General features: G+C 49.0%; 4 protein-coding genes and 1 non-coding gene across 5 annotated transcripts, besides 1 other annotated feature; 4 read left to right on the forward strand and 1 right to left on the reverse strand.

Annotated features, from left to right (window-relative positions):
* The first annotated feature begins 445 nt into the window (after nt 1-445).
* Nucleotides 446-492: a microsatellite.
* Nucleotides 493-7,787: 7,295 nt separating this feature from the next.
* On the forward strand, nt 7,788-9,520 carry NFIA_029040 (homeobox domain-containing protein; the record flags this gene model as incomplete). The annotated part of the gene is made up of 4 exons (XM_001262369.1): nt 7,788-8,167; nt 8,248-8,385; nt 8,448-9,091; nt 9,153-9,520. 4 exons carry the CDS (start codon nt 7,788-7,790, stop codon nt 9,518-9,520), a joined length of 1,530 nt encoding a protein of 509 aa, XP_001262370.1.
* Nucleotides 9,521-10,834: 1,314 nt separating this feature from the next.
* Nucleotides 10,835-11,287, forward strand: NFIA_029050 (putative copper resistance protein Crd2; the record flags this gene model as incomplete). The annotated part of the gene is made up of 3 exons (XM_001262370.1): nt 10,835-10,994; nt 11,060-11,155; nt 11,208-11,287. 3 exons carry the CDS (start codon nt 10,835-10,837, stop codon nt 11,285-11,287), a joined length of 336 nt encoding a protein of 111 aa, XP_001262371.1.
* Nucleotides 11,288-11,738: 451 nt separating this feature from the next.
* On the forward strand, nt 11,739-11,826 carry NFIA_029060. Its single transcript has one exon. It is a non-coding gene; the product is annotated as a tRNA-Thr (tRNA).
* A 702-nt stretch (nt 11,827-12,528) lies between these two features.
* Nucleotides 12,529-15,513, forward strand: NFIA_029070 (AP-2 complex subunit alpha; the record flags this gene model as incomplete). Its single annotated transcript, XM_001262371.1, has 4 exons — nt 12,529-12,980; nt 13,033-13,367; nt 13,427-15,345; nt 15,400-15,513. 4 exons carry the CDS (start codon nt 12,529-12,531, stop codon nt 15,511-15,513), a joined length of 2,820 nt encoding a protein of 939 aa, XP_001262372.1.
* Nucleotides 15,514-15,824: 311 nt separating this feature from the next.
* NFIA_029080 (YggS family pyridoxal phosphate enzyme) lies at nt 15,825-16,628 on the reverse strand (the record flags this gene model as incomplete). Its single annotated transcript, XM_001262372.1, has 1 exon — nt 15,825-16,628. One exon carries the CDS (start codon nt 16,626-16,628, stop codon nt 15,825-15,827), a length of 804 nt encoding a protein of 267 aa, XP_001262373.1.
* Between the last annotated feature and the right edge of the window lie 1,637 nt (nt 16,629-18,265).

Below are 18,265 nucleotides of genomic sequence, written 5' to 3' on the forward strand. Positions count from 1 at the left end.
CTTGGATGAGTACGTTGACCGTCTTTACAGAGTGCAGAAGATTCCAAGAGATTATGGACCAAGCTGCTAGCAATCCTTTGGTTGGAAATGGTGCGGCGTCTAATGCAAGGTACGGTCTTCAAGATGAAGACAGCAAGTATTCCATCAGCCGCCCCATTGGCCAACGGCCTATTTGAGTGCTGATGAACTCGCCCCGTAAGTCAGGGGTCGCTGTCTGGTTGGGCTGTCGATATGCTGAAACAATGTCTTCTCTACGGAGTACGTTCTCAAGTTTGTTGTGTCTGCCAGACTGCAGCAGACGCTATCAGGGGGAGAGGGGCAAAACAGGAAGCAAGTGAGGAAAGAAAAACACGGTAAATTTGAAAAGTATGAGGAGAAATGACGGTAACACGAATGCATTGACACTACTTGGGCATCTCGGGACAGGCTGCAAAAGCCCTGACTATTTCCTTTTTTTTTCTTTTTTTTCTTTTTTTTTTTATTCTTTCTTTTCTCTCCAAGTGTGGATTACTCTAGTACTAGTCTAGAACGTTGGAAGCCAAAGAGGGCCAGTGCATCGGCTACCGGAAATTGAAGGCGTTCAGGCATCCACAAGGCCCACATCCATCCAGCCGGAGAATTCCTTGCGGTTTAAGGTGTGGGAGCAAAAGCTGCATGGTGGACGCATCTGGAATCAGTGGACACAAAGGCCAGCTACGGCCTACATCAACTTGGCAACGATGTCATTTGCTGTGGCCGCCGAGAGGAATACTCTGGAGTAAGCTACGGGGCGTGGGCCCGATTCCCTAAGGGATCAGCAACTCTAATCAGGAAAAAAATCTATAACTGATTGATGAAGACAGTTCCTGCATTGGCAGTATTGACAGGTTCATTATCCACTCTTCTTTTTGGTGTCCGTAACCAACGAATAATAATCAGCGTCATGATAGTTATTGGGTATGATATAGCTGGCATCATTGTTTTTCTTGAGTTTATTGTTCCTCTTCTTCCTATTATTTCAGTATCAAGGTGGAATTGGCGAGAAGAGTACTTATGTGTGTTATTCCTTCTGCGTTCATTCTAACTTTCTCTTTCGAGAGCCCCGTCTCAATGACAGCGCCTCCGCGGCTCCCTGTCAAGCCGTTGATGGCATTTGTGGAAATTGCAGTGGTGTTTTGGGGATGCTATGTTTCAGACAGATGAAAAGCAGGCAGCCGCAACACCCCTTAGGTAGGCCCCATGATAGCTAACTATGACCTCAATATGATTTGTACTTTAGAACATTCTACAACGACTCCTGGAAGAAAAGATATCTGCAATCAGGGGAAAGACAAAAAAGGAGATTCTATTCGGCGCAAGCATCCGTCCCCTGCTGGATATCTCATTGTAGTAATGGTACCTGACCTCTTCAATACGTTGTAACCAGCTAAGTACTATTTACAAGAAGAATTATTATTGTAGCCACAGCCTCTTTACCAAGGATTTACCATCCAATATCAGCACCAATGAATAATACTAAGACTACGGAATCTGCTGTGCCTGACCAGCATCAACAACCCCAGCAGCAGAATCTAAATCCATATCCTAGGTACATAGAACCTCGGCAGTGTATCCGAGACCAATGATCACTGTGATCTCAGGACTAACATTATTAGTTGATCCCTGGAAATATTATTACCTCCATTGGGACCGAGGCACTAGTTATCCAACTTAAGCGAAGGGCAGACCATGGATGATGCCCTTGCCAGGCCGTTGAACGATGTTTCACTTTCATCTATGGCCAACGACTCGCACGGACCAGACAGGGCCAGCTAAATGAGTTATGACAACTTGACATTGACTTTTGATATGATTCAATCAATCCATCAGATTACCAGCTCTCCCAGTACTAAGTGGATACTCACTGAGAAACCAACGGTCTCATTTCGGAGAGGTGCTTAGCTTGCAAGAAATTCTGTCTCTTTTTCTTGTTTTTGCGAGCAGTACGGAGTATCTCCACAGATCCTCGATATCTAGAAACACTTGGCTGGGTAAGGTACGCATGGCTCCTGCTGTGGATGCATGATCACAGCATCTACTCCTTAATCTTACGGGCTTGCGTAATGTGAGCTTCAATCCCCACTGCGATGGATCCGTCTGCCTTTCCTGGGACAGATTATTTGATCTGGACAAGGCGAATAATGTAATCACAAGTGATGAGAAAATGAAGGGATTGTCAGCAGGCTTGGCGTCCTGAGATCGTAGACGCTGCGTTGCTCACAACTGTTGTTGATCAACAAGTCTGCCACCAATCATTCTCATGGACGATTCGTCTTGCGATCGTCTTCCCCGCATCGTTGTTGCATTGCTCGCCCTGCTTACTCATTATTACTAAGGTACCGTTGAATTTTGAAGAGTACTACTACGGATAGTGGGGTATGAACGATGGTATCTCGTGTTGTCTATAAGGTACGAGGGATAATGGAAGAGATCGTTCGTTCTGATGTGATCGTCCCTCAACTAACCATGGACATCTCGATCCACTTCAGCCTTCTGTCAACGGCTCAGCGCTTGTGTTTGACACTGCCTTCCATTTTTCGATATCTCAATGCTTCCTGACTAGTTGTTCAAGGATCATGCCATATCTATTTACCCCGTGAAGCTTGCTGAATCTTGGGATCTGCGATTCTGTTCCCAGCAACGCACTAGGTTATTTCAAACGCGGTACTGTATTGACCGTGAATCTAGGTACGAAATCCGTCCGTACCTTACAGATGCTAAATGCTCCGGCGGCTCTACAACTCATTGAGTGGATGAAATCGGACAGGGACAGTGCTGTAGTCGGGATCTCAAGCGAGAACTCCGAGAGTTTGCGCCGCCCTCATGAGATCTCTTGACAAGCGAGGCTGCATATGATTTCTTCAGCTATCTGCATATTTCCCTGGAACCTTCTTCCTCACGAACGGACGAACTAACTTTACCTTGGTATTGCCGGACCGTCACTTCCACCGGACAGTGGAAACTGTGGTTACATCCTCCTACTAGTGCCATCACTACACCACTTTTGTCAGTAGTCCGACTCTAAAGTGCAAAAAGAGTAAAGTACCCTATCCGACTGAGACCAGGTCTTAGGTACGATTACGAAGTGTGGAGCAGCCTCTTGTCAATCATCGATTATCGATCAGGGATTATCCGAGGATTCGCCATGGTCGTGACTGGCTAATCCAAATGGGACTATCCTCCGCTGTTGGCTGGCGGAAATTATTTAGCCGGCCTTGTCTCATCCACGTAGGCACGGAGGACGAAATATGTCCGGAAGTGTGTCATATCATTAACGATCCATTATTTCTTCCATTATGGACATCAGTTACTGCGATGCATGCATCTTGTTGTGCGCTGGTTCCAGCATTGTCCAGGCGGTGTTGAGCTCCCTGACCGTTCTTCTCCTCAAGCCACCACCGTCGTACTGGGGACTTCTTAGCTTGACATGCATACCTGGTGCGTGCGCACCGGACTTCAGAAACCAAATTGCTATTCCTTGGAGTTGCTAAGGTCCTCGCTTAAGAGAATCCATGCATCTCGAAACCTTAGGTGCATGATTTTTCCTTTTTTCCTCCCACTCCCTTCTCCTCCCTTTTCCTTGCTCGCTTCCCCTGTATCTAGCCGCCGTCTCATGGTTTTTTATCCAGTCAATACTCCTACATACAGACATAGTACATACCTACCTTACTACTTTACAGACCTTACCATCCATGGAAGTGATGCTACGTATTTGATTGTTACGCTGAAGTGACAGACGCAACCTGACCCACAGATCCCACCTTCTCTCCACTTTCGGAAGAGTCCTCCATTTGTTTTTCCACACCCATGGCTTCGCAGTTTCTCCTTCAATCAAATCAACAGACACTGCTCGTGGGCCACCTACCATGGTGCTAATAACGATCGATTCTCGGGAATGGTAACTCCATCGTTTTGAAATCAATTATTCCACACTACGTATCTAGCCTTTAGCGTTCCTGATTCTGTGTTATCAATCGTCGTTGCCTGTCCTCGGCCTGGTTTACCCTCATTTCGTCCATTGTGGCCAATCAGATTAAAAATCTTAGATGTTTTCCTTCTTCTTTCTCGAATTTCTCAGAAGATACGCCCCCCTGGATGGGCTTGACACGGATGTTTCATAGAAGCTCCTGGTGGAGATTATCTCTTATTCTTTATTCTCATGATCCACTGCACCCCCTCCTCGAAGAACCAAGGTGGAGAGTATCTCTGCACTAGATACTAACGATGCAATCGCATGAGGCGGCCATGGTCAAAACCGTTTTATTGATTAGCTGCAAACTCGGGTTGGTTATTATTCGGGTTAGTGCCACGCTTGGTTCATCCTCTGCATCTCGCAGGCTTCACGTCGCTTGGTGCATGGTCCTCTTGGTGGTCATTCCTGAGGTGCACCCGCCCGTTACATGGGAGCATTGATGTCGTGACCCTTGTCAGCTTGTCGAAGACACCAGCCTGGATTCCCGGTCAATGGCTCATGCTCCAACGCGAATCCAAGCTATTCGCAAGCCAAAAGCCGACCATACTGAATCAGGTTACTGGTTACTGACAAAATTCCCACATACGTACTGTCCTAGACTCCTAGTTCTACATCCAGTTAGTTGCAGGTGGCATGCAATGCTATGCATGGGCGTATTTGCAAATACCATCGACACTGGTCATTATGCCTGTGAAGGGTGCAGACGTTTTGGGATTGTTGTTGCATACAGTCCAGTAAGTGTTTCTTGCTTAATGAGTGTGCGTGCAATGTCTCAGGGTTCGCTCATACATGACCCGGAGGCTGTTTAAATATGTCTAGGTATGGACTACGGAGTACTAGGTACTCTTCAAGTTTAAACTGACCGACTGGCTCCACTACGCCAAGGGTCAACTGTGTCTCTTTCGGTCTCTTTCGATTGCCTATCAATCCGGTCAACAAGACTTCGGTTGTGTCTTTTGGTTCCAAGCCACGAAAGGACAAAAACAAATAGAAAAAGGGGAAAAAGAAAATAAAACCAAGAATCATCGGGAAAATAAAGAAAATACCAACGAACTAAAGGAAGATGTACGGTATCATGATCTCCTCGCTTGAACCTGGAACAGGGCGGCCGCCCCGGGTCTCCGGCGGCTTATGGAGCCAACGCATTGCTAGCGTCTTCGGTACGTCTTCCACATGGTGTCGCAAAGGACAACGAATTGTTGTTGGTTTGTTACTGGCACGGTCTCAGATTTCGAATACAGTACGGAGTATGGTTAACAGAGGAATTGGTATTTCACTCAAGACAGAGGCTACATAGCAGTGTCCAGGTTGCAGAGGGGTTTACTGCAACTTCTCCTTTCCCTTCATGCGACTGCGTAAGAGACCGTACTCGGCACCAGTTCTAGTCAGGCAACCAGGGTCTATTTACCCTTTTAAACAACCGTTGGCCAGAGAAAGCATCTCTTCAGTCAGATGCGCGTCTTTAGAACGGCACTTCTGCTGTTCCAGGCTTTCAGTGACCCGCAAATCGTCTTCCTGCTGCCACTTCCCAGGAGCGGCATTTTCAGTCCCTTAACAAGAAAAAAAAAAAAAAAAAGGGAAATATCTCTCATACAACGACGCCGGCTGCCGAAGAGCAGCTGTCTAGCTTACCGTCGTACTCATCTGCTAATTTCTACCTTGAGCGCCTGAACCTCGATCGTGAACTTTCTCGCGTTTAGTACAGTCTCACTAACCTTACCGACCAGAGATAGTCAAAGCCTCCATACTGCCGTTGCATGTGAGTATGTCTCATTTTATTCTTCCTGTTCCTTTCTCCGGTTCTTTTCTGCTGTCAGAATTAGTTTGATAATCTAAACATGTCTGACATGAGTCGCCGTTCAGTTCGCCACCATGCCTACCTGAGATACCCACCTCGCTTCATAAGATGGATTCTAAGCTTCCCCCTCTATGTAGGCGAGTTCACAGTTGATATCGAGGTAATTCCCGACAGTCGGCTCAGCATCTGTAGCGTCTTTGGTGACAAAAAGAGGTAATAATAACCTTGTTGAGGTTTGAACCTAGGAGAGTCATCCCCCTAGTCATAGTACCTTTCCGGCTGTATCCATCAGAAAAGACCGAATACAACATCACCGGGCCTTCGACGTGGAGAAATTGCTCCGTCCCCGGTCCAGTCAGCTTGCCGCCACTTTCTCCCTGTCATCTTGGTGTTTATGTTGCCTCTTCCCCTCCTTTTCCCTTTTCCGGGCTTCCTTCCTGCCACTATTTTCCTCTTTTGTCACTTGCCAACCTAGCCTAACCTCAAGTCCTAGACTTGACACGGATCGTCACTTCTACGGACAAGGCGCCACCAGAGGGCGATCAGAAGCGGTAGCATTTTAGTAGTATTCGTAGCATTGATAGCATGGTCCAAGATCTCCGTCTCCCGAACCATCAAGCTATGGCCCGTCCATCTTCTTAGACTTTGTATCGTCTGTACGATGGGCCCTGAAGCGGTTGTTTTATTTGGGTTGTTTTTAATTTTCTGGATTTTATCCTATGTATGTACTATATCTATTTTTTCGAGTCCCGATTCTCCCCCTCAGGTAGAATTTTTGACCCGTAAACGATAGATACCTAGTATATCTCCTTTGGAATACCCATATAATATGCCTGAGGGGCTTCGGTCTGAATCTCATGAACAATCATTCAGCATCATAGGTAAGCACGTCTCTGGCTGATTGTCCAATGAGTGGCAGCGAAGAATTAACTGAGCCTACTGGTGCATCCTTAGCATCATCCTCATCTACTAGACTGGCAAACTTTGGGCCCTCCGGTGGATCACTTTAGGATTCGAACTGAGCCTTTGTACTTGGTCTAATCTCCTATGATTCACCCCGATACTGGCCTTATTTGATGATTAGATTAGCCGTTTTGCTCATTTCCACTTTTGTTGGTTTCGTTCTGTTCTCGCCTGGACACCTACGCACTGTCGGTTGATTAATATTTACTATAAACCCTCTACACTTACCTGTCTACCTACCCACCGTCCGGTCACTCCCCGGCCGTTTCCAGGACCCATCAGCGGATCGTTCTCCATTCTCTTACTGTTGGCCCTCTGTCTCAATCGATATTTGACGTTCTCCTTTATCATTTCGGAGAAAAGGACGAACACATATTAAGTCAAGTCGAGAGGCAAAATAGGAGAAGGATTAGCCTTGAGGCAACAGTCTTCTTCACTTGGCATCGTGGTGCTCCTTAATCCTCCTTAATCCTACGACTATATATCTGTCTCTCTGGTTTGTTTCGTTTGACGCGCACTGGATATTGCCTGGAGAACATCCTGGACCGAACTGTGGTACCATATCAGTACATCCCCTGTATTATTTCACTTTGTCCTCGCCTCTGATTTGCCTGACGGACCCGACTCGGAGGTCCTGAGCTTCTTCAGCAAGCGCCCGGACATTGCTTTGAGACCCACCTGGTACGCTTTTGATTCACTTCAAGATCTTGGAAGACATCCTTTCTTCTCTCCTGAGATCCTGTTGCTCTCCCACATTGTGATTTCAAGAAGCTCCTCGACCTGGCTGTCCTATGCCAATAGCGAATCTTGCCTGACGTTAGAAGAGACCTCTCTATCATGTCAATCAGTGGGCCTTGCGTCTGGCTGTCATCGTTGTCGCCTCCTTCTACATCCCATCTCTCTGCGATCACGAACCATCTACCGTCAACTTCCTGGAATAGCGAGCAGGTACTTTCGAGATCAAGGGTGACCCCTCCAAGGTTGCCCTACCCGGGGGAGAAGGGAGGCCATTCGGTTCAGAAGCTGGCAGTCGACATGCAACCAAGTGCTGTACTCAAGGCTGAAAATGCCTTTTCAGCAACAAACGCTGTGGCAACGTCTAACCATGTACGGAGTTCGGAGGCAGAGATGCCCCCACCAAAGGAAGCAGAAAGCAGAAGTACAGAAGAGACGCTGTCACGAATGAGGCTGGATCAGCTGAACCACAGCGAATCTCATCCTTCTGGGGTCTCAAGGCCAGCCAGCCCCTCTGCTTCAAAAGCGTCTACGCTGGAAGGAAAGAAGCGGCCTCAGGAAGAAGCACGAGGGGATGAGAAGGACGATGGTGAGGCAATGGGCATATCTTCAGACGAAGGAGGAGATCAGAAGAACTCCTCTGACGCAAAGACTGACAAAAAGAAGATGAAGCGGTTCCGGTAAGCTTTCGAAATACCTTGATCCTTACGAGTGGTTCGCGTTGTTGCTCAGCAAAACGAAAACTAATCAACATCTGCAGCCTGACGCACAATCAGACCCGTTTTTTGATGAGCGAATTTACTCGTCAAGCACACCCAGATGCTGCACACCGTGAACGTCTCTCGAGGGAGATTCCTGGACTGACTCCTCGTCAAGTACAAGTCTGGTTTCAGAATAGGTATTATTCCCGTGTGTGGATTTCTCCTTGGCCCGATCGGTCCACTAATCCATGTGTTTCAGGCGAGCCAAACTCAAGCGACTCACAAGCAACGATCGAGAGAGGATGTTAAAGTCCCGGGCTTTACCCGATGATTTTGACACAACTCAGGTTCTGCGTACCCCATTTGACAACAAAACACTATCAGAGACACCAGTTGCGTCACCCCGAAACTACATGGCGTCTAGTACGGATTCTAATTCTCTGAAGATGCTTCTTACGGACGGACTACAACGTATCAATGATGACGAATACGTGGTTTCTCCGCTGAGTTCGTCGTCTACCACAGGAAATTGTTTCCCTTCAGCTGGCCCTGACAGAACACCCGATCATTTTCCCCAACATGGCATCCTTGGACCTCGACCGGCAGCAACGCTACCAGAACTACAACGAAACACCCGCGGGACTTTCCCTTTCCCTAGGTCCAGCAGCTTCTCCGAAGTCTCATACCACGCAGGACTGCATTTGCCCGGCAGGTTCTCGAGGCCGGGAGTCGAACCACTCAACCATCCCGGCTTGCCATACGCGCGGCGTCCCATCGACTATGGAATTCCCAGACCCGCCAATGGAATGGTTGTGGGCTACGATCATTCTCGGCCCATGGAAGGCTCTGTGTCACCTACTGGCCAGCAGGAACAGCAGCTGCCATACAACGTAGACAACCACAGTATGTGATCATCCTCTCATTTTTATTTTGAAGTAATTGTAGACTAACGCGCCTCGAATAGACCAGCAGGTCCCAAGCTACCAAACCACACTCACTATACCAGCTCCAAAAGGCTTTGGCAGCATAGAGATGAACTCACATATGCAACCTCGACACATGCCCGCATTACACTCGATACCAGTGTCAGATGCACCTGACTACCGACCTTACTCTTACGAGCATCACCCATACAGCATGCAAACAGCATTACCTTATTCGCAAGCCAACGCTTCGAGTATGAGCCTCCCTGCTTCCTTCCCACCGGACACAACACATGTTCCCCAGGTGGCCGTCTCTACTGAAGACCGGATCAATCAATCCCCTCAGATCTTGGACCCTATGCGAGGGAAATTCGGCAACCCATCCTACGACTATGCCGGCTACATGTGACATGGCAGGAACCTGAAAGATCCACTCCATCCCTCCGTCTCCATATAACACTATAACACTACCTTCGCTCCCGGTCCTGTATAGTGGACACAACGGGCCAACCTAATGTCTAAATCATTCTTATAATCCTCCGTGCGACGGCTGATCGGTAAACCCGCTCAATATTCGTGGGCCATGAGACTCTACATCCCTTTCCAATGGCTGTCCATGATCCTCACTTTCTTGCTCGACCTCATCTCTGCATTTGACAATCCGGTTCCAAGGGAGGAAAATACTTTGCATTCCATCTTTTTGCTTTTCTTCTTTTCTATTGGGAGGACATGGCATGGCGTCTGTTTCTTTGTACGTTTCTTTGTATTTCTTTGGCTCACCTCTTCAATTTCACACCAGGGGACAAACTGCCGTCCTGTGATCTTTCTATATCTGTGTCAGTACTCTGATGGATTTCCATCGTGCGTGGATCTGTAGCCAGAAGGATCACTATTGTACAATATATATACAGTTACAATATAGCCTACACCAACCATAGAGGTTGGGGAGCGCGTTCCATCAGCACGACTTAGGGCTTCGAATGTAGTATTCTCCTCCAATAACATGAAAGCTTTTGTCGAGGTCAGCTTGATCGCAAATAAGGTACGTCAGACCAATCAAACACCTTAAGTTAGCAGCTGATTATCGGCACCATAAAGGATAAGCCAGCCCAGTGGCCCAATAGATGGACTGCTATTACTGAGAACCAGGCTTAGCCCTCACTGTCCTCAGTCAGAGGTACAGGCAGATCCAGGCACTAGGTGGACATCGAATCAAAACATAGTTAAAAGTAATCCACCATCCACCAGTCGGGCGACACTCGCAGCTTCCGGCGCAGGTCATCCAGTCATTGTCGCTGTAAATAACCCCAGATTTTGCAGCAAATTACAAGCAACGGAATTGCTGAAAGCGAGTCACGGGATCTGGGGCTACAGCCAATCAAAGAGCGAGCATTGATAATCCATGGTTGCCAGGTTGAAGGCCATGGTCATGCAATCGAGGATATAAATACTGCTGAAGTTTGCGATAATTCTTTTTGATTTCATCAGCATTGATTCAATAACTGCTTCAGAAGATTCATTCTCCAGAGCTCCTTCACCTGCCTTACTTTGTCCGTTGGCATTGCAATTGTTGGATTTTATTCGAGCTTCCTCGTCACTTCGGTTACGTCATACGTCATCCTACGACTTTCCCAAGCACTTGAAGCAACACCGTTCTCTTCTTAGAGAATCTTCGACTTTCAGCACAATCTACTCAAAACCACCTAGCAAAACAAAAGACAAAATGGTCCACCCATCTTCCACCTGCTGCAAAACCTCTGGTGACGGAAGCTGCGTCTGCGCAGCCCAGGCCAAGTGCTCTTGCGGCAAAGAGAATGCCCTCCACTGCACCTGCAACAGGTCCGCCACCGAAAACACCATCTCCGGACCCAGATGCTCATGCCGTAAGTCTGCCCGCTGGAACTCGCACATTGCCGGATGAAGAACAAAGGATTAACTTTGTCGGTAGGAGCCCGTCCGGCTGGACAATGTACCTGTGAGCGCGCAGCCGCCGAGAACCACCCCGTGACGGGCGATGCGTGCCCCTGCGGCAAGAGACCTTCTAGTAAGTTGCATTGAGCGGAGAACTGTTATGGCTAGTTGCTGACTTGGAATAGCATCCTGCACCTGTGAGAAGGTCAGCGCTGTTGATGCGGCGGCTGAAGCCATCGAAACTGATTTCACTACTCGTGCTTGAGTGTTTTGTCGCATTTGATGACGCTTACGCTTTTTCGGGCCTCGGGTTTTCTTTTCGGTGTTAGGGGGTTTGCTCTGTAATTCGAGAATTCATTGTATCATACCTGGCATTCTTAATGGCTGCATTGCTACTGGCGGCTTGGGTTGAGCACTTGAGCTTGTGCTCGTTCGATGATTTTACAATAATGCAATCCTAAGCGGTTGTCTTTATTCTACACGTTTCTATTTTGTATTTGTAGCCCTCGTAGATGGAATAATGGACACAATTTGTCCTAGTAGTGGTTAGTATGCTTACAAACGGCTGTCAACGTACTGTGTCAAGTGCAATCTATGCCGACTGGTGTTTCCTACACCAGCACCAGCAAGAGTCATCTAGAGAAGGTACTTCACTCCATGAAGCTCATGTAATGGTTATCTTCATATAGCACAGTACGCTTATCTAATACACACATGCACCTATGGCTCAGTGGTAGAGCATTCCACTTGTACTGCCAAGAAATGGCGATGGAAAGGTCCGCGGTTCGATCCCGCGTGGGTGCATAGCAATGCTGTGCTTTTTGTACTCTTTTTTGCCCTTATGTTTACAATTGTCCTGGTTTATCGCTCTGGAGTATACATAATATCTTTTTGTTTATCTGGAGCTTGAAGATACCTGTCTATTCATGCTCATGACTGGTTGCTCTACGGAGTACGTACTGTGCTCTTCGAGTGCTGCACCGCCACACCGCATCAACATTAATCCTCGATGCGCCAGTGGGTCTTCGGCGGGTCGGCAGCGGAAGTGGCTTAACAACTCGGAGAAACGGTTGCTCTGCTCCTGAAGCAGCTCGGACCGCACATGGAACTCCTATTTTAGGACCTCGAGCTTGGCTTGTAATCTGTTGTATGGGTCACATTCCAGTCAATCCTATTCATGCGCCTTATCTGACATTTTCTCTTCGGTCTGACGAATCACGAATTGCTGGTGCTACCCTCCGAAACCGATTTACCCCTTGTCGCAACCATCCCCTCCGGACCCTGTTTGTGCTGGTCGAGCTGCACAGTCGCGCCATGTGCCAGGTGCTTTGAAGAAGGATATCTCAGAACAACGAAATAAGTGAACGCCAAAACTGGGTTATGTTTGTATGACACGGTCCGACTGAGCGAATCCCACCGACGTGGTGTCTTGCGCTTTTGTGAGGAATCGACGACCCGTATTCAGAAAGCATAAAGTGTGCTGGATAATCCACCCCATTTTCCACCATGTCGTCCATGCGGGGTCTCGTGCAGTTCATCGCCGATCTGCGTAATGCGCGAGCGCGCGAGCTTGAGGAGAAGCGGGTGAACAAGGAGCTGGCCAATATCCGGCAGAAGTTCAAGGCCGGTAACTTGAACGGCTACCAGAAGAAGAAATACGTCTGCAAACTGCTATACGTCTATATCCAGGGGTATGATGTTGATTTCGGTCATTTGGAGGCTGTCAACTTGATCTCCTCCAATAAGTATTCGGAGAAGCAGATTGGGTATCTGGCTGTCACCCTGTTCTTGCATGAGCAGCACGAGCTGCTACATCTGGTCGTCAACAGTATCCGGAAAGATCTACTTGATCATAATGAGTTATTCAACTGTTTGGCGCTGCATGCCGTTGCCAATGTTGGTGGACGGGAGATGGGGGAGGCGCTGAGTACGGACGTCCATCGGCTGCTGATTTCCCCGTGAGTATGACTGTTTTGTTTCTCTTGAGTGTGACTGCTAATTAGGCCGTAGGACATCTAAAGCTTTTGTGAAGAAGAAGGCCGCCTTGACTCTGCTTCGATTATACCGAAAATACCCTGGCATCGTGCAAAATGAATGGGCCGAGCGAATGATTTCTTTGATGGACGACCCGGACATGGGTGTCACCTTGTCTGTCACATCTCTCATCATGGCATTGGCGCAAGATAGGCCGGAAGAATACAAGGGGAGCTATATTAAAGCGGCGCAGCGTCTCAAGAGGATCGTGGTCGATAATGAGATCGCGCCTGATTATCTCTACTACCGTGTGCCCTGTCCTTGGATCCAGGTCAAACTGCTGCGCTTACTTCAGTACTATCCACCCTCTCGTAAGTTTTCTATCTTTATTATACAGACTTTCCTCTCTCAAGCTCACCCCTTGTTACAGAGGACAGTCACGTCCGCGAGATCATTAGAGCATCCCTGCAACAGATCATGACTACCGCCATGGACACACCAAAGAATGTCCAGCAAAACAATGCTCAAAATGCCATTCTCTTCGAGGCCATCAACCTCCTTATTCATCTAGATACCGAGCATAACCTCATGATGCAGATATCCTCCCGGTTGGGTAAATACATTCAGTCTCGAGAGACAAATGTCCGGTACCTCGGTTTGGAGGCCATGACACACTTCGCCGCCAGGGCTGAAACTCTTGACCCCATCAAGAAGCATCAGAACATAATCTTAGGTTCACTTCGAGATCGAGATATCAGCGTGCGGCGCAAAGGTCTGGACCTGATCTATAGCATGTGCGACACCACAAATGCGGCTCCCATCGTGAACGAACTTCTCCGGTACCTGCAGACCGCGGACTATGCCATTCGAGAAGAGATGGTACTCAAGGTTGCGATTCTCACGGAAAAGTACGCTACTGATGCTCAGTGGTACATCGACATTACATTGAAGCTGCTGTCCTTGGCAGGCGACCATGTCAACGACGAAGTATGGCAGCGAGTCATCCAGATTGTGACCAACAACGAGGAATTACAAGCCTATGCCGCACATACGCTTTTAGGGTACCTGAAGACTGACTGCCACGAGAGCTTGGTCAAGATCGGTTGCTATGTTCTAGGAGAATTTGGTCATTTGATTGCCGACAATGAAGGCTCGAGTCCTATTGAGCAGTTCTTGGCTTTGCAAGGGAAGATGATCACCAGTAACGACAACACTCGTGCCATGATCTTATCCTCCTTCATTAAATTTGTGAATCTCTTCCCCGAAATCAAGCCACAACTCTTGCACATTTTCCGTCTCTACAGCCATTCCCCCGATACCGAGTTACAGCAGCGCGCTTTTGAATACTTGACAATGGCAACGCTTCCCACAGATGACCTCCTCCGGACCGTGTGTGACGAGATGCCTCCATTTTCGGAGCGAACCTCTATTCTTCTGTCTCGCCTGCATCAGAAGACGGCCGGCACGACCGAGAAGAAGACTTGGGTCGTGGGTGGCAAGGATGCTAACGCGGACAAGAAAGAAGTTCTCCTAGCACAGAACACAGGACTCAAGCGTACATTTACCACTATTGTCAATGGTACCAAAACCGGAGCCAACGGGTCGGCAGCGACGTCAAACGCCTCTGGCGACCTGGCCGGTCTTGATCTCAGCGCTCCATCTGCGCCCCCGCCGAATATGGCCAGTGCAGCTCATCTTACGCCTGACTGGGAACCAGGGTACAATAGATTGTACTTTGTGGATGAAGGCGTGCTCTTCGAGGATGCGCAAATCCAGGTTGGCTTGCGGTCCGAGTATCGTGGCCACATGGGCGTCGTGAAGATCTACATCTCGAACAAATCTTCATTCGCGATTGGATCTCTGACGACTACGCTGGACAACCCTGCGGCGCCAAACCTGAAGATTGATAGCAAGAGTCTCCCAGAGCCTTCTGTTCCGGCCGCAGGCCAAACCCAGCAGACGCTATTGGTTGAGGCTCACGGGCCGTTTAGTGAAGCGCCCACCATCCGAATCTCGTACCTTGCTGGAGCGCTTCAGGCTTACACCCTACAACTCCCCGTGCTGATGCACCGCTACATGGAGCCGTCGACTCTGTCAGCGGAAGAGTTCTTCAAGCGGTGGAGGCAGATTGGCGGTCCCCCACTCGAGGCGCAGCACACGTTCGGCGTCACTGCCAAGGCGAAAAATGTCAGTGAGGCCTTTACACGCCGCCTTGTGGAAGGGTTCCACTGGAGGATCCTGGAGAATGTGGATCCCAATCCCAATAACATCGTCGGATGTGCTGTGTACCAGTTCCATGGCGGAAAGACTGGATGCCTTCTCCGGCTGGAGCCCAACTATGAACGCAAGGTAAGGCTTTTCTCAGAATGAGTTCCCCACACTTTACTGATGTCGATTTTGCAGATGTTCCGGGTCACCATTCGGGCCACGCAAGAAGCCGTGCCGCAAGCACTAGCGAAACAAATGGAGCAGAAACTGGCGCAAGGCGCATCTGATGAGATGTTCGGCTCACGGTGAAGAGATGGGATGACCTACGATGAACTGGTAGCTGGCAAGATGATGGTCTTTATGACTGACTAATAATAGTCTCGTTTCGGAGTCCTCTCCAAAGGCGAGATTGATTACCTTTTGATGTAATTATTGATGCTAACAAGGTACATATATCCCGTGGCTTTGAGCAGTAATCAAGCCGTACAACATCCTAATTATCTTTGCAAATCTCCACCGGCCATGGCGGCAGGGCTGGCCGGTAGTCAAGTCGTCCTCCTCTGATGCAACGCCCGTAGTAATGCAAATATCGTAAATCGTCACCCTTCTCCCCACATCATCTACACCACCTTTGCCTCGGACTTGGGCGGCCGCTCCCCGAAAATCGTCGTCCCGACACGAACCTCATCACTCCCCAGCTTGATCGCGCCCTCAAAGTCCTCACTCATGCCCATACTCAGCTCCAGCTCGGCATCATCACCCTGCAGCCCCAGCTCCCTAACGATGCGATCCCGCGTCTCCCGCAAACACACAAAATCCTCATTCTCCGTCTCCGGCGTCGTAGCCTTAGATCGCGCAATCGCCCCGATAGTCATCACGCCCTGCAGCTTCAACCGCGGACACTTCTCCCGGATGAACCGCGCAAGCGGCACCGCCCCAGCCACGGGGTCCACCCCGGCCTTGTTCTCCTCGCCGGAGGTGTTCACCTGCACAAGCACACGCAGCCGGTCCTCGTGCGCAACGCCACGGACTTCCTCAGACCGCTCCCCCCACCCTCTATCCAGCAGCGAGGCCTTCTTCTCGCTGTCGATGGACTCGACGGCCCAGAGCCCGCGGACGTCCCGCGCGAGCGTGACGCACTTGTTCGACTGCAGTCCGCCGATGAAGTGCCAGCGGATACTTGGCGGGAGGAGCTTGGATTTCTCGAGGAGTTCCTGGAGGTAGTTTTCGCCGAAGTGGAGGTGGTTCGTGGGCGGGTTGTGGAGGGCGAGGATATCGGCTGCGGGCTTGAGTTTTGATACGGCGATGAGGCGGATGGGTTTTGTGGCGGGGCGGTTGGCGTTCAGGGCGGCGGTGCTGACGCGCGAGGTTACAGATGAGAGGTTCGCGAGGAGAGTTGCTGTTCGGGAGGGTGAGGCGGGCATGATTGTTGTTGATGTTGGGGAGGGTTGTTCTTGTTGTTGTTCGGTGGAAGTCATTGGAGGTAGTCTTGCATCAGCTCTTTAATGTGCGGTAGGTGTGGTTGCGCAGTGCTGGTTAAGGACTGAAGTTGATTAGGTCTGTAAAGGATTAAGAAAATCCTGCTTACAGTGGTGACAACTGCCAGGTAGCAGTGATGAATTTGCGTTGATATACGAGGATCGGTCGATGCAGATGGACAGTGTGCCTCAGTCATCCAACTACACCAGCAGTACACTAAGCCAAAGTTGGTTAGAGACGCCTGCCTTACAAGGTAGCCACGTGATACGCAGTAACCTGACGGTTCGGTGTCAGACACCTGCCGCTAAGCCTTATGGGTACTAGCGTGATACTGTCCGGGGAAACTGAGCAGTTCCGCTTCCGGCGAAGTCCTGCAGGTCCAGAATTCTTGAACTGATCGTCATCGTCATGACTCTTTTCATTAGTACCGATGATGATCACTCGGATGTCGGAGTCTGGGCGGAATCTGGCGGACTGGCGTGACCTCGCTAGTGCAGATTTGCAGTGGAATACAACTGTGTACTCCGTACCAGACTATGAGGAGACGAGGTATGAGTCTACTACGTATCTGCATCCTCTGACGCCGAAGTGGTCCGGCAAACCCACAGCAGATGGAGCGAAACAGTCCCATCCAATTTCGCGGGCTCCATTCGTTCCCCATCCTAGATCAATTCTCTGGCTGACTGGCTACACTTCCGTATGCCTCATTTTCATTATTCATGTCAAAGACTCAAACTGAGACAAATATTGTTTGTTTCTTTGACGGTGATCCTTTCACCCGCCTGCTGACAACCAAGGATTACAATACTACTCGGCATGAGGCGCAGTTGGCCGATGTCCATTCATTGTTCACGATGAATGGCCGTTCGGGTGCCTTCGACCAGGGCAAAAGAGGGAATAAAAATTTAAAGTCAATCAGAACAGTAAGGTAGTCCCATCTTCATCTGTCGAAATGCAGGCGCCTAAATCAGCCGCCCACCGGGAGTCTCGCCCTGGAAGAAAAGGCGATTGGACCATTGATAAGCCAGTAAGCCTTCAATGCTTGGGGGGAAATATTAATAGATACAAAAATCGTACAGTAAAGGATTTGAATATTAAGTACTCCGTAGATCTGGAGGTATTAGAGGAGCCAAAATGTACAGAGTCATAACCATCCGAAAGTGCTACTCTACTGTTTCACCGGCACTTCTTCATTGTATATTGACGTCAGTTACATTCTGTTGCACTTATATTATCACATCACCACTGCCATCGTCATTATCGTTGTCACTGCAACCTTTTTTCTCTGGAAGATCTAGGCTGGACCCTAGATTATTGCTGCTCCCATTCGTATCTGAAATCTCTGTAACCTTAACCTACATGACTACATTGACGTCCGGACCTATATATTAAAACCCAATTCACCTTGCCGCATTCTTTTATGTGCTCTCTTTGTCACAAATATCCGCTGGACTGTCAATAATCGGATACTCCGAGCTGAGGCTCTCGCAGCAGACAAAGAGAGCATTCTATGGCAGATTTCTAACCATCAGCCATTGCAATCACCAACGAGCCGCGACCCTTATGATCTGAGATTGCACCG

This window comes from Aspergillus fischeri, genomic scaffold, assembly GCF_000149645.3.
Source record: "Aspergillus fischeri NRRL 181 1099437636261 genomic scaffold, whole genome shotgun sequence".
NCBI lineage: Eukaryota > Fungi > Ascomycota > Eurotiomycetes > Eurotiales > Aspergillaceae > Aspergillus > Aspergillus fischeri.